At 47.9% G+C, this 20,765-nt stretch overlaps 1 protein-coding gene across 1 annotated transcript; it reads left to right on the top strand.

Moving 5' to 3' along the window:
• Window positions 1-4,284: 4,284 nt before the first annotated feature.
• Window positions 4,285-19,460, top strand: CCDC167 (coiled-coil domain containing 167). Its single transcript, XM_049765455.1, has 4 exons — window positions 4,285-4,337; window positions 17,636-17,730; window positions 17,887-17,939; window positions 19,082-19,460. Exons 1-4 carry the CDS (start codon window positions 4,296-4,298, stop codon window positions 19,183-19,185), a joined length of 294 nt encoding a protein of 97 aa, XP_049621412.1. The 5' UTR covers window positions 4,285-4,295; the 3' UTR covers window positions 19,186-19,460.
• The last annotated feature ends 1,305 nt before the right edge of the window (window positions 19,461-20,765 follow it).

The following is a 20,765-nucleotide window of genomic DNA, read 5'->3' as shown; positions in this document are numbered from 1 at the left end:
AAAAAAAGAATTTGAGGTAGTTTAGCAAACCGCACACAATACACTGGAATAAAAATAGATAAAGCAAAGAGAAAACAAGGGTGGAAAAAAAATAAAGCCAGGAAAGCATTAAGTACATGGAAACCTATGATCAGTAGCCTTAACAAATTCACATCTGAGCTTCCTCAGGAACAGAAAAATGAGAAATATGATAAGTTAGAAAAGGCACAGTAGTCATAAGAAAAAAACATACCCGCAGGCCTGCAAAGGCCACATAGCTCATCTTGGCACTAATGTTTGCTAGAAATTTCTTCTCAACAAGCAGCTTCAGGATGGAGTGATCTGAATATTCAACAATATTTATATCCTGTCTCTTTGTTTTCACAAGGTCACTTGACATAACATTAGGGTCTCATTGGTTTCATTATCTATGTATGATTTGATTTAATTTAGCTAAAGTGACTGGCTTATCAGCTAAATGGTAGTCCAAAAAGTACTTTCATCTATTTTTCTTTCTTTGATTTTATGGTAAAATGAGGTTGGGAGTAAGGAGTGGTACACGAGTTCCCTCATGAAGAATGGACACAAAAAGTTTGAGCCTCTTGGCTGAGCAGAAACATAAAAATCTAAGACATAAAACTGATCCAAGCAGGCCAGAAAGACACCATTGCCTTTGCCTCAAAACTTGGGCTATAATCTGCTGTCCTGAAACAAAATTCAAACATAAATCAGCCTTCACTGTATTTTTCACCACCTATGGAAATCTTCATTTCCTACCACAAATGTTTCTAAGAGTAAAAGATTCTTCTCTCTGGACTCCTTTTCTGGGAAGTTTCAGGACAATGGTGGAGGTTCAAATCTGAGCCCAATGGGTCAGGATGTGAAGGGTGTAGAAGAATAAATCCAAGGGTCTCAAGGATGAATGAGCCTGGGCTAGGGCAACCCTGGGTGTGCCCTTGTGCCAAGTCAAAAGAGTACCCTCTCTAGACAGAAAACCCCTAAAATTCTTCCTGAGGTTTCCTCTTCTTCAACTCCCTTAACCCAATGTTATTACCCATTATCCTACAGCCTTCACAAAACTGAGCCAAGACCCATTAGCATTCTCTCTCTTTTTAAAGCTTCTAATGCACTATCAGTAAGCTCCAAACAGCTGACATTTAATGTAATGATATGATGCCTAAAGTTCTCTTTTTCATATTGTCTGTCTCTCTAATTAGATTGACCATATTATGAGGGTCAGACCTGATTCTTACTTTTACTTATTTACCACAGAGTCAAAGGAATAGCCTTGCCTTTGGATACTTTATAAAAATAAGATCATTCAAAGTAGAATCCTAGAGTGTTTGTGCTGTCTCGTTTTTCCTGCTGTATCCATTCCACAGACAAAGAAATGAAGAGGCTAAGAGGAATCCTGACCTGCTCAAGGTTCTGCAATGAGAACCTGGCCCAGCCAGCAACAAATCTGGTTCTCCTGTCTACCGTGTGAGGCTCTATTTCCCTTAGTAAACATTTAGCTCCGAAAGTTCCAAATGGATGCTTATTTTACTGGTGGACAAAGACAGACAGACAGACAGACAGTTGGTTCTTAGAAATCCATCTGTGTGTGTGGGCAGAATTTGCAGCAGGAAGGCAGACCTCGCTGTACTAACAGGGAATCTAAGCCAATTTTTCTTTTTCTTTTTTTTTTTTTTTGAGGGGGTCATACCCAGCAGCGCTCAGGGATTATTCCTGGCTCTACACTCAGAAATCTCTCCTGGCAGGCTTGGGAACCATATGGGATGCCGGGATTTGAACCACCATCCTTTTGCATGCAAGGCAAATGCCCTACCTCCATGCTCTCTTTCTGGCCCCACTAAGCCAATTTTTGTGGTGTGTGTGTGTGTGTGTGTGTGTGTGTGTGTTTGAAGAGAGCACAAAGATACCAAAGGACCTAGGTGGGTTACTAGGATTCTTTCATTTATTCAACACCACAGGGGTCACTACTATCTATAATGTCCTAGCACACAAAACCCAGGATCGATGGTCTCAGCAGGAAAGTCCAGGAAAGAGGAGCAGAGATGCTTGTGAATAGTGGGGCTGCTTTCTGCAGTGAGTTATTGCACTCTAGAGAGTTGGAAACACCCCAAGTATTTTTCGAAACTCCCAACAAAAGACACTTAACAATAATGTCTAAGAGACAGAAAGCAGCATCTAAACAATAACAAAAATCTACCAATGGTAACAAATGCTGAATGAAATCCTATAGTGAGAAGCAGGCAAAGCTCCTCAGTTATGCACAGTCCCTGTGGTACTGCACAGGCCACAGCACAAAGCATTAGTCAGTCTCACAGTGACTCGATAGCATGGCACTTGCCTCTTGCCCCAGATCATGTCTCTGCTTAGTGGCAGAACCCGTCCTGAAATCCAGGTCTCACTCCAAAAGGGCCCCCTTCATGACACTCCACTGAGGCTCTCATCTCAGCCCCATTTCAGGTGTTTTTCCCATGATCAGAACTGTGGAACAAGATTTGGTTTGAAAATCTCTTCAGGAAAAAGGATGCCATCATTTCTCAAGGGACAAGGGGAGTGAAACAAAAGGGACTAACATGAGGCGCACCAAGATTTCTATGACTTTTTCTTGGTGCCAAACAAACAAATGCAGAAGGAGTCTCTTCTCAAGGAACACAGTGTTTTTCCTCCTCTTCCCACCTCCCCAGGGCCCATGCCTGTGATAATTGGGAAGCACAGAGTGAATTTTCTGGGATCAGAACCAATGCTATGAAGAGTGTTCTCACAATAAGTGCAGTTGATTGACAGTTGATGGACAATGTTCTCGAATCAGTGTTTTCCTGTGCTGGGTGTTTGGCTGAGTGTGGCACTAAACGATTGCTCGACAGCCTGCTCCCTGCTCAGACAGATTTCACTGCATTCTCCCTCTGTGGGCCTCCGTCAAGCGGCAGGCGAGATGGTATCTCGGGTCTCCTCCAACTCCATCAGTCAATGACTCTATCAAGAAGAGAACATAGATCTGAGAACATTTTTTCCCTAAACACAGAGTTGAGGTTATTATTCACACGCAGAAACACAAGCTCCAACAGAGATAACTGGTCAGAAAATAAGAATCTTCAGTTCTGGTCTTATTCCCTTTGATCCAGTAACTTCATTGCGTGAATTTATCTTAAAGAGAAATTTCAGAACAGAGCTACATGTACAAAGGTATTTGTAGGTAAAGTCCAATAAAATAACCAATACAAAAATAGCATGTATTCACTAGGTGATCAGCCAACACAAATAATTTCAAAAGCATGGGGAAATGCTCACATATAAAATATATGAACTAGGTCTCTCTCCTGTGACCATCGCTCAGTCTCTCTCTTTGTTTTGGGACCTTACCTGGTGATGCTCATGGCTTACTCCTGGCTCTGTGCTCAAGATTCACTTTTGCCTCTGTGCTCAGGCTTATTTCTGACTCTATGCTCAGAGATCACCCCTGATGGGGTACTCAGGGGATCATGTTGTGCAGGAATAGGAATAGAACTCAGGCTGACCACGTGCAAGGCAAACACCCTACCATTGTGTTGCCTCTTCAGCCCATCTCTCTCTCTCTCTCTCTCTCTCTCTCTCTCTCTCTCTCTCTCTCTCTCTCTCTCTCTCTCTCTCTCTCTCTCTCTCTCTCTCTCTCTCTCTCTCTCATGAACTAGAAAATAAAATAAAATAGCATGCATCACAGGTGGTAAAGATACTTATCAGGAGACTGATTTTCTGTGATATACTTCAAAATAATATTTTACATTTCAATCACAGTTAAACCATTTGAGGGGAAGGGCACAATAAAATTGTAACAGTATAAAACACCATGTCTGAGACCAATCCTGGAAGGAGAATAAACAGAAACCATGGAGAGTGGCGGGATCAAAGGTGCTACTTTTCATTTATAAATCTTCTTATTACGTTTGTAAGCTGTTCTTAGAATAAAACAAGTGAGAACACAAGACACAAAAGAAGGAATAAGAGGTCATTTGGGCTCAACAGTGAGATCAGGTGATTTTTTGGGATCCGTAGAAAAGAGCAGCTCCACCCCTGGGCGGGCCACTTGTATCCGGGGTGACCAATCTGTCATCTTCTCCCAGCCCTACGCTGACGTCTCAAACCCAAACCTTGCCCCTCACAAACATGGCGGCGCCAGGCCTGCCACGTCCCTCACCAAGATGGCGGCCGCCAGTAGTCCCGCCTCCGGCCGTTCCGGTAACCAATGACGTGGAAGTACGAAGGCTGGCGCATGCGTCTTGCCACCCGGTGGGCGCGTCCCCGGATGACTGAAGAGCCCAACGAGTAACATGACCAAAAAGAAGCGGGAGAGTCGGGGCATCGCTCTAGAGGTGAGGGGGAACGAGAGGGGAACCATGTTCCTAGTTGCCTCGTGTGTTTGCTCAGCCGCAGGGTAGCAGAGAGGCCTAGCGTAGGACTGAGGCTTGGAAGAGGGACCCGAGGGTCGTGAAAGGCCTTGCTGGGGTGCCTGGAGGTTGAGGGGCAGGACTCAGAGCCGCCCCGAGTTGGGGGGACCCACGGGGAAGAGCGCGGACTTGAAGGGGAGCTGCACAGAACTGTGGGACACAGAAGTGAGCACCCAGAAAGGAGTCTCTGATGGGGGAATGAAAAGCGCTCCCGATGGAGGGAGGCCTCAGGAGGCGAGGGGACCCCAAAAGGTCCCAGGGAGCTTCATGCATTCACCCCTGGGGTGAGAAATTCCTTGAGGATTTTGTGGGAACTGGTCGAGGAAATCTGGGAATGGTGTCTCCAAAGAGCTCGAGATGTGGGTGGGCATCTGGGGCCCGAGAGATGGCATGGAGGTAAGGCGTTTGCCTTGCATGCAGGACCGAGGTTCGAATCCAGGCATCCCATAGGGTCCCCCGAGCCTGGCAGGAGCGATTTCTGAGCGTAGAGCCAGGAGGAACCCCTGAGTACTGAGTGCTCCCAGGTGTGACCCAAAAAACCCCCCAAAAATAAAAAAAAAAATAGATGTAAGCAACTGGAAGGGACAGAGCAGGACTGCTTCATGTTGGGCATCGCTGCTGCCCTCCTTGCGAATTCACCCCAAAACCCGAGAGATGCTCATAAGGAGGAAACAGTTTCCCTCAGAGCCTTCTTGGATAAGTAAGTGCCTTCTGTGAAAGGTCTGTAGGTGTGTGACGAGAGAGACATGCTGGAGAATCGATCGCCTTATAAACTCTTGCTAGCTAGGCCAGAGTGGTTCTCAAACTGAAGTCTACATCAAGAAACACTTGCAAAGTGTGGACCCCCCCCCCCCCCGAGCCATTCATTAAGCAGGATCTGGGAGCACATTTTAAGGAAAGACTCTGTATTTAAAATGCAACCCAGGGTCCTGAACGGTGGTGCAGGTGGTAGGGCGTTTGCCTTGCAACGCGCCAACATAGGACGGACCACAGTTCAATCCTCCGGAGTCCCATATTGTCCCCCAAGCCAGGAGTGATTTCTGAGCGCGTAGCCAGGGGGAACCCGAGCGTCACCGGGTGTGCCCCCACCCCCACCCCCCCAAAAAATAAAATAAAATGCAGCACACTCCAGTTCTGATATGGGATGCTTTCCTACCAGCCTAAGAAAAACATGGCTGTACTCTGCGGAAAGGCTGATGGAAATGTGAAGAACGTTTAAAAGAGAAAGTTATAGGAGTAGAAAAGATGCACCATGTACATCATAGACATGAGCTGATAACAGAGACACTCTTCATTAGTAAAAGAACAAGAAAACAATTTGTTTTCTAACAGACAAGCGGGGAAAGGATCAGCATGTATCTGTAAAGGTCAGATAGTAAACAGTTTAGACCAGGGGTCTCAAACTCGCGGCCCACAGGCCATTTGTGGCCCTCCGTACAACATTTTGTGGCCTGCGGCCGGCCTTCAAATATCGCAGTATTCGCGATTATTCGCTTACCGAATAATCGCAATAAAAATCGCATTAAACATTCACATACCCTGAGCAGTTCCATTCGGGGTATGCAAATGTTTTATGTGATTTTTTGCAATTTTTTCCTTACTAATGCGATTTTTTATTGTGAATATTCGGTAAGCAAAATCCCTTATGAGGCCCTGCCTCACCCCGACTTTGCTTCCTGGGGCCCCCAGGTAAATTGAGTTTGAGACCCCTGGTTTAGACCGACCTTATGGGTCTCTGAGCATCATGATCTGCATTGCAATATTAATCTATCCTCATTTTCAGATTCTGTATTTCTGAATTTGCCCAATGTCTGAAATGTACATATAAACAACCCCCCCCTCCCATCGGTACAAATGTTTTTGTTTCCACTGACAAATTTGAAGCAGTGAAACTTTTGCATCATCTGTGCACTGTGTATCCAGCTCAGGTCAAACAAGGCAGTACTCTATTTTCTTGTTTCATCCCATACTGTAAATAGATGTCCTTTTTATAGACATTAAGTGCCAGTTTTTTGCATGTTGGTGATTTCGCTATTTCAAATGGTCTCCAAGTGTGTTTCTAAAGTGCTGTCTAGTGCTCTTAAGAGTAAGAAGGCTGTGTGTGCCTTAGAGCAAAAATAGCCTAGCTAAAGCTTTGTCCAAGACATGAAGTATAATGCTGTTTGTTGGCCATGAGTTTAGTATTAATGAATCTACAATATACATTAAATAAGGTCTCTTTACACAGAAACACATACAAAACAAGGTTTTTGTCTTGACCAATAAAAATGCCATGACCATGTTGTGAAAATGTTGTGAGGAACGAAACCTGGTTCAGTAGTTACCAATTCGTTGTTGCAGCAATGCTATATAGGACACAACCACCATGAATATAAGAATCAACCATATCCCTTTGGCTTGGCTTAGCACAGAACAATCATAGAATATGTAAATTAATGGAAAAATAAATTCAAGAAATTTATTTATAAAAACAGGTGGTCAGCCATCCTTGTTACGTCCAGGTCTAGAATACTGAACAGTAGGAGCACTGCCATATTTCTTCCATCTGTGACTCTGCTGTCTCCCAAGGCCTTGTTATCATCATTCAGGTCCCTGTAGTTTCATTACTTGGATCTTCCAGATTTGAGATCTGAAGCTGTGCCTTAGAGAGAAAACTAGGCATTTGGCTGTGCCCCTACCCCGTTCCTCCATTGCCCCCAGCGGGCCTGAGTATTGAATGCGCACGAATGTTCAATAGCAGTGATATTGTCCTCTTATTAAAAGTCGTGTGCTCGGAGCCAATGAAGTGGTGATTTAATCAAAAATGTTTGTTAATCTGACGAGTGCAATAAACCCCCACAAGTGAGTGATCTCTGCACCTGCAGTCTCCACTTGTAATGAAGCAATTACTGAGCAGGCAGTGTTCACCCTGGGGGCTGGCTCAGGCCAGCTGCACCAGGCAGTCCCCTCCCAGGACAGTCCTGGCACCTTCAGGCCTCTCCCATCAGGGACTGCTCAAGAGGTTTTGGTCTACTCTCTGCCACCTTGTGAGACCTCAGAGTTGGAATAAAAAACTAGCTGTTAGTTTCCATTTCTGAGAATTAATTCTGAAAAATGGGAGAATTATAATGCAGATGAGAAATCCTCAGCTCTGATTTTTTTTTTTTTTTAATAAGGGGCCTGAGTGCTGGGGAACCTGAGTATGAGCCACCTAGGTGATTAATTGGCCCACTGGCAATTGAAAGCCAGCAAGGCCACACACACGCCATATGGTGTTGAGGTCCCACACATGGTGGGCAAGAACTCTACCACTTGGGCCATTTCCTTAGTCTCTGATACCAGTTTTAACATGTGGGAGAAGAAAAGGTTGCATTTTAGTTCCAATGGAAAGGTTTTGGATTAATGTAAAACCTATTTTTGACTTTTTGATCTTGGAAAGCAATGGCTTTTTCTTGGTCATGGTACTTTTCTCTCACAGCAGGACTATTTGGTTTGATGTTTAGATATTCCAGTGGCCACTTGGTCTTTACAGATGTTTAGTATCTTAGCTGATACTTTAAAGAGGATGGCTTTGTTAGAACTGTTCTTCAGTGCAAAATACCAGTTTGAATTGCCTTTGGCCCTAAGTTATAAAACTCAAGTGACCTAAGTAAGTGGCAATATACGTGCTTTCCCCGTAACAAGAAATTCTGAATTAGTCAGTGACTGGCATTGGTCCAAAAGCTCTGTTCTGTCATGTTGATGTTTGTCTTTCAGCTGTTTCCTCTTAGTTAGGCGATAGCTGCCACAGCCCAAGCTGTCACATCCAACTCTAAGTCAGCAAGGAGATAGGAGCTACAAAATACAAAACCCTCATCTCCCCCACCCCTTTTCCAAATTCTAATCAGCAAAACCACAGTTCTCCCAGGAGTTTCCTTGCTGGAATATCTTACTGGCCAGAATTGACTCATCACCACCTGTAGTTGCAGTGGGATTGAGAAAGCTGTTCCTGAGTTCAACTAACTTCTATAATGGAGATAGGCAGAGGAGGAGTAGCTGCAAATCAGTGCTGTGCTAGAATAAAGTTGATGGGAGACATTTAAAACTCACTAGAGGGGCCAGAGTGATAGCACAGCAGTAGGGTGTTTGCCTTGCAGGCAGCCGACCCGGGATGGACCCAGGTTTGATCCCCTGAGCCTACAAGAAGCAATTTCTGAGTGCAGAGCCACACCTGAGTGTTGCTGGGTGTGGCCCAAAAACCAAACTAAAATAAATAAAACTCACTAGAATCCTGAACCAAAACTGTTCAGGACCAGGCTAATGGGGTGGTAGGGTGATAGAAAGCCACCCAGACTATCTGTTGGCAATTAGTTACTGCTGTCCCATGAGGGCCAGAAGCACATGACGTGGACAGAGCCAATTTGAGTTGTGGAACAAGGCAGCTACTGGCTTAGGGGTACCTATGAGTTTTGAGACAGGGATAGACAAAGCTTGGCAGAGCATCAATAAATATTGGCTGAATTAGCTATAGAGGCCAGAGGAGGTGCCTCCCCTCCCCTCTGACTGCCTGCTTGCACATGGCCCTGGCCTGAGGTTAGGAAACTGGGAGGGGGTGTGGGGGCAGCAGGCAGCTGGATGGTACCATGCTGGGGCGCTGTGGCCAGGGACTGTGGGATAGACTTACTGTTCAAGGGCTGCTGACCATTAAATGAGCTTCACCTGCTGCCAGGCGGAGCGACAGGTCGCCATTGGGCAGGTGATTTCTCTTGGCAGCCTGTGTCTGGCTCTGCTCCACTTGACGGGGGTCAGGAGACTAAAACCTCATTACCTAACGCGGCTGGAAGTCAGCATGTGTGCCGTGGCTGTTTGCCAGCATCTTAATTAATGAATTCATAAGGCGCGGGGTGGATGCCAGTTCTTGAAAAGTGCTCTGAGCCTTTCAGTGATGAAGAAGCTTTTGCTAATTTATCAAAAAATATATATTTGGGAGAGAAGAGGAAAGGCGACCCCAAATAGTGTTCTGGCTGAAAGCCAGCTGAAAACTTTAGGCAAGCACTGACGGTGCCACTTGCAAAGCTGCTCTTAGCCTGTGACTTGGTGTGCCTGAAGGTTCCAGAAAGTCCCTGAAGGCCATGGAAGGGGGGGGTCTGAATGGACCTCAGCGAGGCCCCTCATGTTCTTCCTCTGCTCAACCCTGCAAAGGTACTTCTCTCCTGGAGAGTCTTGATGGAAAGTGGTTTTTAGGCCTTCCCCTGCCCAGTGTTGCAAGTACCCTTCACAGAAGAATTTTCCTTGCTTTCATTAAGTGGTTTCAGGGTAATCAGCCTTTTAGGAGTTAAAGCTGGTCACCTGGAAAATCAAGGCCTGTGTCGTCCCCCCCCCCCCCCCCCCCCGGTGGCTTGTTGGTGTGGCCCCAGATGGGAAGCTTCAGTACCCTTGCCAGAAACCAGTTGGGCAGGCACTCCGCCACCTTTGGCCATTATGATCAATGTCCTGGGGCCTCCCTGACATGGAGAAATTAGTGGGTTTCCAGGAACTTAGTTCTCATACTGCAGGAGCCAGAGATGAAATAGCTGACAATCCTGGCTGTAAAAGAGCAAGTGTAAGAAGACTTTGAGACTCATGGGGAAAGGCAGATCCCCACCAGTATGCAGTTCTAATTCTTCAAACCTAAACTGTTATGGGAATCATAATTGAGACAACTTGGAGGGAAGGTACCTGGGACGTTTGTGAAGCAAGAGGTGAGGGCGAGGACCACAGCTTGCTCAGCACCCGTCTTACCATCTCCAAGCAAACCTATTTCAGCCGGACCCTGTCACCAAGTGAACCCTTGTCTGAGATTATTCATTGGAGAGGTTCTATTGAAGCCAGAGCAACAAGCTTAGATAGGTTATGACTCGGATATGGAATGACTGTCCATGGGACCTTTTGTCATGAACGTTATCATGGGGGATTTTGAAGAAAGAGCTTAACCTGATGGAAGGAGCACAGGCTCTAAAGCAGTAAATCCCCATTCAGAACAATCCTGCCACTTCCCAATTATACAAGCAGAACCAGTTTGCTTAAAAATCTACAGGCCAGGAGTTTGTAACCATGTAAAATTGGGACAGTCCTTGTCTTACAGAATTTGTATGGATACCGAGGAACGCCCACATGTCTAGTCTAGGGTATAAACAATGGTGACTGAATCCAGGAGGTAGGAATGATAGTTCTGGTTTTTTCTGCCCAGGCTGGTAGATAACAGCACTTTGACAGCCAGCTCCCTCATACTTGTTTGCTTAACCTAGAAGTGCTCAACTCTTCATGGCCCAAGTTGGTGTGTGTGTGCAGGATGTGACACTTCACAGGAAACTATATATAGGGAGTATGGTGAATCCAGAGGAGGTGCTCAGAGGGGCACCTGGCACACTGGTGCATGGGGCAGGGAGTGTTGGCAGCTGCTGATTCTGTGATAGTTTCACTTCACATGGACTTGGCTCCTGGAGGCTGACTCCTGTTGGGCTACCTAGACATGTGGAACTCTGATTTGATGTGGCCTCAAAAAATACCCCAACATTTTTTCCTGATTTCTGGGAGTCCGTCACACCCAGTCGCTTCCCTTCGTTGTGCCTGCCATAAGTTCCTGAGTGCAAGGCCAGCAAGACTGGGTGACACTAGTTTGATTGGTTTTGGAGCCACACCCTGCAGTGCTGATGAATGAGCATGTGGATACTTCCAGCTCTGTGCCCAGGGAACTATGATGTATTGCGGTTCAAACCTAGAGACTCCCATATGCAGAATATATGCTCTAGACCTTTAAACCACAGCCCTGGCCCTGGCAACCCCTTTTTAAACCAAAAAGCAGAGCCAAGCCCTGCCAGTGCCTTCTGTTCCTTTCAGATGAAAGTCTGGTCCTAAGCAGGCTCCTTAGGGAACAGGGGCGGAGCCACCTCCCAGCCACCTTCCACCTCTGTCAAAGGCCTTGGACACACCAATCAGCCACATTCAATAATATTTATCTGCAGAATAAAAGTGTGCGTGGAAGCCTCCAGCAGAGCCAGACCTGGTGCTGGCAGCCCACCAGGCCTGACCTGACCAGTGTGCTGGGCAGTTGGCTCTTGACATCCCTGTCCTCAAAGCCACCTCACTGGGACTTCAATTAGGAAGAGTGACTCCTACAAAAGTGCCTCACGGGAATATGAGATACATTGTACAGTTTTGCTTATGCACTGGTTTTCTGGCTTAGAAGCCTCCAGGGAGACTTCCCTAAAGCTCAAGATTGTTAGTGGCAGGGGGATGTCTGCAGGTCTCCTAGCTCACACAGTGCAGAGCAGCAACTTGGAGGCACAGGAGGATGGGGCACAAAAAAGGCCTCTAGGAGAGACTGAAATCAAGGGACCATTTCTCTGGGCACCCACCAACAAAAGCAAGGACCCCCTGACTGGAGCAAGGGCTTCTGCTGACCGTGATTGCAGGCTTGACAAGATTTCCTTTCTGCAGGAAGCACCTCACTTCTGGAGACTTTGTTCTCGTTCACTTCTCTCCACTAAGCCTGCTCCATGGCCATTTAGTCAGGCCTCATTTGCCTGTGGTGGGACCCCTTAGGCTGTCTTTTTAGAGAAGAGAATTGCCAGGTTTGTAGGCCTCCCCTCAGTTTCAATTCCTTATACTTTATTTATTTATTTATTTATTTATTTATTTATTTATTTATTTTTGTGAAGTCAGGAATGGAATTTATAGTCTCTCTTCCCTCTCCTTTGCTCATGCTCTGCAGTCTCCCTGCCCAGGCTCCTACTCCTGGCAGCCCTAATGGGAAGATTTTAGCCAAAACTGGCTTTGGAGTTGAAATCTGATTTCCCACCAGGATACTCCCCCAATTCTCCCCCGACTCACCATCTACTTCTTAGTCACCTGAACTGTTAAGACACAGGTTTATATTCCAGCTCCCAGGTCCTCAGCACTGGGGCACTTACCAGGAGACTTGCAGGGCACTCACCCCACCACCTCTCTTACTTCTGGGGTCCCTCTGCAGCCATGCTTCCTTGCTATGCCTACAGATGTGACAGTCTTGGTCCTCACCTAGCTTTCTGCACTTTGTGACCACCAGGGAAGTCCAGCAACGATGTGGCCCCATCCTCCCATTCTTCCTGTGTCACCTGATCTAACCTGCAAGACCCCGCCCATTTCGGGGAGGGGTCTTGGAAAGGGTAGGTAAGGCTTTGACCGGAGAGGATTAAGGTTTTTGGTCTTTGTCAGCATGGAGGTCAGAGAGAAGATGGCTGAAAGGAGTTAAGACACAGGGCAAGCTAAGAATGGCATGCGCAAAAAAAAAAAAAAAAAAAAGAATGGCATGCGTAAATGGTTATCAGCCACATATGTTGGCCAGGGCAATAAAGATGGTATCTCTCATGAAGCCTGCCTGTGAGTGAGTTCAATACTCATCGCTTTTCTGGACCCAGACCCGCAGGTTAATGGGGGATAGAGCCACGTGTTGCATTAAGCCCTTAGGATGGACTTGTGTTGAATTAAATAATCAACGATGGAGGTGGATGGTGAAGGATGGAGGCCTTTGTCCTTAGGCCCCGGCCACGTGGCTTCATCCCCCATTAACCGGCGGGTCTGGGGTTCAGGAAAGCGACGGGTATTGAACTCACTCACAGGAAGGCATCAGGAAGCATCAGCTTTATTCATCCCTATCCACCACATGTGTGGCCTATATCATAACCTTTCAAGCATTCAGCCATTCTTAGCTAGCCCTGCCTCTAAACTCCTTTCAGCCAACTTTTGACCTCCACGCCCGCAAGCCAAAAGCCAAAAGGGGGGCCCGAATCCCCTGGGTCAAAGGCTTATCTACCTTTTCCAAGACCCCTCCCAGGAATGGGCGGGGTCTTGCAGGTAAGGTCAAGTTACCTAGGGAGAAAGAGTGGGGGATGAGGCTTCAGACTTGGATGGTGGATGGAGGAGGAGGCCTTTCTCTGCCATCCCAGGCCACGTGGCTCTATTGTGGCTCTATCCCCCATTAACCGGTGGGTCCAGAAAAGCGACGGGTATTGAACTCACTCACAGGCAGGCTTCATGAGAGATAACATCTTTATTGCCTTGGCCAACAGATGTGGCTGCTAACCATTTACGCATGCCATTCTTAGCTTGCCCTGCGTCTTAACTCCTTTCAGCCATCTTCTCTCTGACCTCCATGCTGGCAAAGACCAAAAGCCTTAATCCTCTCAGGTCAAAGCCTTACCTACCCTTTCCAAGACCCCTCCCCAAAATGGGCAGGGTCTTGCAGATGAGATCAGGTGACATAGGAAGAATGGATGGGGCCACACAGCACCTGATCTGGTCACTGGCCAGATTTTCCTGCCACAACCCCCAATCCAGTCAGCTGCACAGTAGGCAGATAGCTTCCAGGGCCCCCAGAGCATGGTGTTCCCCCACTTGAGTTGATTTGATCTCTTTTGGGGCCTCTTTATTGCCAAGGCCAGAGCGTTGCATGCTTCTGCCCAGCCTAGTTGGATGCCAGGCCCCCAAAACCCTGGACTTCAACTGCTCAGCTTCACTTGCCATTCCCCATCTCTGACATCGCCAAGTCTTTCCTGCTCCTAGACTTTCTGCTCCAGCCTTTCCTCAGCTTCCACCAGTAACGCTGCTACTCCCTATGCAGGCTCCTGTGTTCCAGCTCAGATACCATCCCAGGGCAGGACAGGGTTTCTTCCGAGCTCAGTTTTAATGCAGCAGGATGGACTGGCTTCTAGAGTGGCTATTCTGAGAATATGTCAGACATACAGCACTGCCGAATCCCCCCACTGACTCTGAGGATGGCCACATCCAGCTTAGAGGGTTTCCCCTTCTTACTGCTGCCAGCCGGCACCCAGTGGAGATTAATCATCGCCTCACTTCCTCCTTTTTTTTTATATACATCACAAATTAACAGCCAGTAGAAACAGTTCTTTGATAATTACAGCAAACAATTGCTGAACTCTTAATATGTGTTAGCATTGTTTCAGCACCATATTACACAACTTGCCCAATATTCTCACAACTCTTTGAAATGTGAAATGTTATCTCTTGTGCTTGTTAGTTAAGTAAACTGAGGCACAGAATTAATTCAAGCGAGCAGCAAGCAGAGGCACCAATTTAGGGGAGAGTCCCACAGTTCACTACTATCCTTTTAGAGAACCATAGTATCCAACTTTCAGTAATTTGGCTCTCAACAACTTGCCTAGTATTGACCCTCTATGTTTCTAGAATCTTCTTGGCTTCATTCCTTATTCTGCTCCATTCATGTCCTCTTCCAATCCTGGCTTCATTGTCCTCTGTTGCCTTAAACACAATGGTAGCAGAGAGAAAGCTACCCAAACCAGTACAAAATTTGTATTGTAGAAGCTACAAAGTACATAGTCTTTGAACATGTAATCAAGAGCTGGCTGAAAATCCAACTGGGGCTTCCTCAAAGGCCCACTTCCTGGGTCCTTTTCTACTCCTGGACCCGTCTTGCTGGATCATCTCCTATCTAACTACTACCTCTAGCTCTCTAGTCATGACCAAAAGGGACATCTTGACCTGTGCTTCCCGCCTTCCCTGCAGGATGTGGAGGGAGGTCATCTGGAACCCGCACCCATCATTACAGCCACAGGAGCCTGGCTCCTGCTGTGTGGAAGCTGCAGGTGTCTGCAGCACGGTCACCTTCTGAGGAGGTGTGTGGTCTAATGAAGAGCCTGCTAACAGCCTCAAGCCTCCCCCCACCCAGCCCACATCAAGCAGCTGGTTATAAAGAAGGGGAGCTTGCTATTTAGAAGGGAATCAGAAAGAGCTGTCAGCAGGACATAAATATTCATAGAGGGAGGTTAGAACTGAGTCCCTAAAACCTTGATTTGTGTTAGTCCATTTAAGCCTCATTAAAAAGTGGTAAATGAAAATGGGGATATTCTGTGGAACTGCAGATAAATTGAGCTTGTGCCGATAAAGGCCTCCCACTGCCAACTCTCCAGCCCCATGGAGCATGGTACACCTTGACCTGGTCTCATGGTTTGCCAAGCCTTGATCAGTGTAAGGGTTTTGCATCACATGAGCTCCTTCCTGTCCTTGTTCTGGGTCCATGTTTGGGCCCTGGTAGTCTTACAGTGTTCAGAAAAGGCAAATTCCCAACTTACTACTCTCCCAGACTGGTGTGTAAGCCAGGACATGGATGGTTTCAGGTGTGGCAGAGGGCAATTGCTTTGGACAGGACAGTCTTACAAAGTGTCTTCTGGCTCCTGTGGGCAGAGGGTTCAGATTCTTACTATATGAAGCCTGCACAGTCATCTGTCCATCAGCCCCCATCACTCATCCATCACTCATCATCATCACTCATCCTACTCAAGAGTATGGCTGCAAAAACAGACCACAGAAAGGAGACTGAATGCCATTTTGTTTCTCAGGACAACCTGGAGTCAGGCCCCCAAGGGGCTGAGTGGTCACAAACACTAGTGGAATGAATCAGCCAGTGGGTAGGACTTAGGACTCCAGACTTAGGCCATGGCTCCAGGTGCTCCAAGCTTGAGAATGGGTTGGGGCACACAACTAAGGGCTGTCTTCAGCAGAGCTGTGGCTTAATTTGTTTTTGTTGTTTTGTCATCTTAAATTTGAAGAATTAAGCTTTGTACCTCAGGATTTGACCCTTGAGCACAACCACAATGGCCCTAATGCCCCTCAGCACTATGAGCCAAACTCTCCAGCCAAACTCAGAGTGGTCACTGGCCACTGAGCAGTGCTGGTATATACATTCCATTCATGCTCCAAGAATTATGCTTTTTTGGGATCCAGCATGGAATTTGGCATCCCAGTTGTTTCTATACCATGGAATGCAAACAGCAAGTCTTGGCATGCTGGAGGACTGGGCTAAGTTGGGGTACTGCTGTAAAGGTCCAGACTCAGCCTTTGCTGAACCCTAAAACTGGCTCTCTACCACTGCCCAGGGGTTCTGGCTCCCCAGGCACAGGCTTCATCTCCTGGCTCGGCCATGTCTCAGGACAGCCCTCCCTTTGGTGCTTATTAGCTAAGAAATGGCACAATTAGTCAGACAATTAACTCAGGGCTCAACAATTGCTGCTTCCCACAGGGCCTGCTTCTGGAACTAAAGTTAGGCAGCTGGGCCGCAGGGAAGGAGGTGGCTGGTGTCCTGGGGATTGGACAGTGGGATATGGAAAGGAGCTAAACAGATGTGCCAGAGCAGGAGTTGCCACAAGGCTGGTGGAGACTTCCAGAGACTTCCAGCACCACTCATCTGCTCAGGTATTGAGGTTCCTCGGACACTGATCTCATGGGGCAGGGGCCACACAGGAAGGGTCTGAAACCTGCATGGAGAGGTCAGTGCCACTGACTCCTCAGAAAGTCATTCATTAAGGGTGTCCCTGTGCTTCCACTTGTGAAATGGGGGCCATCTCTGCTGTTCCTCTGAGGATATGGGTGAACAGTGATCCCAGCTCTGTGCCAGCATCTCCCTCTGCACACAGAGATCTGGGCTCCCGGCTGGCGGCTGTATAGAAAAAGAAGGCCTGGGAACAGAATTGTGATCGATTAGACACCTACAGCCAGACAGATGGACATAGATGCACTTTGAAAGCTGCCACTAGAACCTACCCAGTCCAGTCCTTGACAAGACATCTCCTAGGACCACAGCTTTGATTTTCCCATAATCAAAACAAATGGAGAAATGGATATCTTTGACAACTAACCTTTCAGGAACTTAGCTGTTTTGTCACACAAATTACAGACACCTCTGTGATGGGCACTATTTTTGCAGAAGAACCAATCAAAAAGAAAGAAAGAGGTGTGTGTGAGCTGCATTGTTTCTATTCAGTAATTTGTATTAGTTTTTACAGGGAGGGGAAGCCTATCATTGCAACTTAGACTAGTTGAAAAGTGTCAGTGAGACAAATAGCCATCTTTCAATCCCTAGATGTCGAATTAGCCCCCCTCTGTGTGAGGGGGACATGCCTCTCCATAGCACCTCATTTCCTGCTGGTTGTGCAGAACTCTAGTTGTCCGCTGGTGGAACCAGTTAGATTGGTGCTGTGGAGACCTGGCTCAAGGCCGGGACCTCTGCTTCCATCTCAGGCTTGATCTAGAGTCAAGCAGTTCTGAGCAATGCCCACTACCATTTCTGGTGCACCATACCATGTGAATGAACAGCAAAACAAAGATGTTGGGCGGGGGCTGCCAGGGAAGCTTCCAGAGATTCTCCTTCCCAGCCCACCAGCCCAGCTGTCTGGAAGCTCATTATCTAGCTCCATATCATTCTGTTTCAGATTGATGGACTCGAGGAGAAGCTTTCCCAGTGTCGCAGAGACCTGGATGATGTGAACTCCAGGCTCTCTGAGTCGGAGCTGAGCCCAGAGGCCAGGTAATGCTCCTGCTTCATTCCATAATCCCCTTCTCTGTTCGGGGTCCTGAATTTACATCCCCAACCCACCCTTTCCTGAACCCCTGGTATGCTAGTTGCCCCTCAGGCAGGAAGAAGAAAAAGTGCCTGAATTATAAAACTATTCACCCCTCATAGGAAGTCTCTGGAGAAGGAGAAAAAGAGCCTGAAGAGCAAAGTCTCCAACTACGGTAAGAAAGTTCCCTTCCACTAGCAGTTCCACAATAAGGAGGGCAGAGATCCCAATGGAAACAATGTGGGGAGATCTTCAGGGAGAGCTGGCCAAGGAGTCTGCTGAGGGAACATAATGGACTTTATTCTGGGTAAAGAAGCAGCCTGGGATCTGTGCTTTCCAGGAGAGAGAAAAGGGGTGAGAGCTCTGTCCAAATGAATCTCACCTCTACCCAAATCTGTGAGCGCTATCATTCCTTGCCCCCCAACCCCAAATAAATTCCTATGAGGTGGGTGGAGATATATCTGCCCAAATCCACTTGGGTACAAGGAGGGTTTCTATAGGTGGAGCAATGCTGCCACCTTCTGGATGTGGGGGGCAGGGCCTGCTGGAGGCTGACTGCTGGGCCCACTTCACCCTTCTCTGAGCCTGAGAGGAAAAAGATCTATAGACTCCTCAGGCTGTGCAGTTGTTGTGTCTTCCTAAGGGCCCCAATGGGCAGGAGTCAGCCCATTGGATCAGTCTGATCCTCCAGACATATCTATTTAAGTCAGCACACTGAAAGCTGGAAACACCAGCTCCAGGTCTCTATGGCCTGCAGGTAACTCCTCCCAATGCAGGGGTGACACCTTAGGCCTCCCCTCAGATCTGATGATTATCATCTCTCAGCTCATCACACACAGAACTCACCATTCCCTGATTCTGAGTATATGTGGCAGAAGCGACCTGCCCTCCAGATCAACTGCCTCCTCTGAGCACTTCTAGTTCCTGGCAGCACTGAAACGCTGTCCTCCCCCCACCTACACCAGAGTCAAACAAGCACAATCAGCGGCCCTCACTGTGTGTTCCTAACTACTCACACATGCCCTGAAAGGTGACCGTTCTTAACTGCTCACACACTGCACACACCAGTGACAGGACTCACTGGCATGCTACGTCACCACTCAGCTTGCTTTCAGGTGTAGCCTTGGAGTGAGAGTGGATGACTGCTCACAAACTCCATCCTCAACCTCAGCTGCATTTGAGGAAATTTTTCAGTAAACGAGGAGGCCTGGAAGTAACACCGTGGCCTTCAGATGATCACCCCCACCCTATTTGTGGAAGAGGAGAGAGGCACATGGCAAACAACCTGTCCCAATCCACTTCCCTGTTTTCTTACAGAGAAGGAGCTCAAAGTGCTTCGGAGGGAGAACAGGAAGAATATGCTGTTGTCTGTAGCCATCTTCATTCTCCTGAGCCTCATCTATGCCTATTGGACCATGTGAACTGTTACTCTGCTCTTAAGAGGCCTCCCTTGGTTCCCTGGACAGGACCAGGCAGGCCCCTGCAGTCCCAGGAGGTTCAGGGAGAGGGCTGGGGCTGGAGGTTTAAGCAAAAGATCCCCCTGCCCAAATAGGGGAGCAGGACTTCCTGTGGGCCCAGCCCTTCTCGCCTCCCTCAAGCTTTTGTGCTAAGGAAGGAGCCTGCAGAACGACATTCTGCAGGCTCCTCCATTTGCCCAAGGGGAAGACAATAAAGTTGCTCTTGTCTGCTGAGTAAATGTCAGGTCTGGCTGTGGCTGGGGGACACGGGTAGCACTCTGGCATCCAGGAAAATGAACTAGACCTCTGGTTTTGGAACTCTGTGGAAAGGGGGCTCCCTTCACAATTGGCCCCTCCCGTCCTCCTAGGACAGTGAGTGGGAAACACTTTTCAAGGTGTGCCTATGCTGGGAGCCACTCTAGAGCTTAGACGTTGTCCTTCTTGTGTACCACTCCAAAACACTTTTTTTTTTTTTTTTGGTTTTTGGGCCACACCCGGCGATGCTCAGGGGTTACGCCTGGCTGTCTGCTCAGAAATAGCTCCTGGCAGGCACGGGGGACCATATGGGACACCGGGATTCGAACCAACCACCTTTGGTCCTGGATCGGCTGCTTGCAAGGCAGACGCCGCTGTGCTCTCTCTCTGGGCCCCCCAAAACACTCTTACTGTGTGTCAGTGCAACTGTCTAATTATGGCAGAAAAAATGCAGCCTGTGCAATGAAGGGTGATGGGGGGACTTGAAGTGGTCGCGTCCAGGTCCTGGAGGGGCATGGAGTTAATCCATCTTTGAGTGGCGGTGCGGGTGAGGCTGCAGCGAGTGGGCAGCAAGAGCCATGGTAATGACCAGACAGACTTATGGTGACAGTGGCCAGTAAATCAGGCGGATCTGCAGTGAGAAGCAGTGGGAGGCAGGAGAGCAAACACAGACATCACTGCTGCCCTTACTATCCTTCCCCACCCTAGCTCCCCAGCACAGGAAGGGGCTAGGGCAGGAGGTCACCAAAGCTGCAAACTGATACCAATTAAAAAGGTAAAAAGCAAAGAAAGTCGTTGCCAGGGGAGCTAAGGCCATAGCAACACCCACAAGGTCCCTTGGGGCCAGGGAAGGAGCCATGTGCAGGACACAGGCTGTGCCATGCTGGAATTGCAGAGACGGGCCCAGAGAGGCCATTATCCCCACCTGTCTCCGCACTCAGTCCCCTAGGAGGCCCTGAACAGAGGGGAGGCTGGCTGGGGGCCAGCAAAATCACCTTCCCTCCTTCCTTGCCCCAGTCTAGTGACACTAATTGGTCTGACACCTCTGTTATTTTAGTCACAGACTGGTCTTGGGTTGTCACGCTGCCACTGTGGAGTGTGCTGTGTGATTTATGTGAGGAAGGTGCCTCTGCCCTGCTGGGCAGCAGGTTCATTCATTCTCCAGTCCCTGCTTCTAATGGAGTCACGTCATTTCGTCATTTCCCGACTCCTGCTTGGACTTCCTCTCTGACAGCAAGCCGAGACCTGTCATGGCCCAGGAGCCTGGACAGACCTGAGTACAAACCTTC

This window comes from Suncus etruscus, chromosome 18 (assembly GCF_024139225.1).
Source record: "Suncus etruscus isolate mSunEtr1 chromosome 18, mSunEtr1.pri.cur, whole genome shotgun sequence".
Taxonomy (NCBI): domain Eukaryota; kingdom Metazoa; phylum Chordata; class Mammalia; order Eulipotyphla; family Soricidae; genus Suncus; species Suncus etruscus.
The sequence above is the reverse complement of the archived record's forward strand: the minus strand, read 5'-3'. Positions and strand labels throughout refer to the sequence as shown.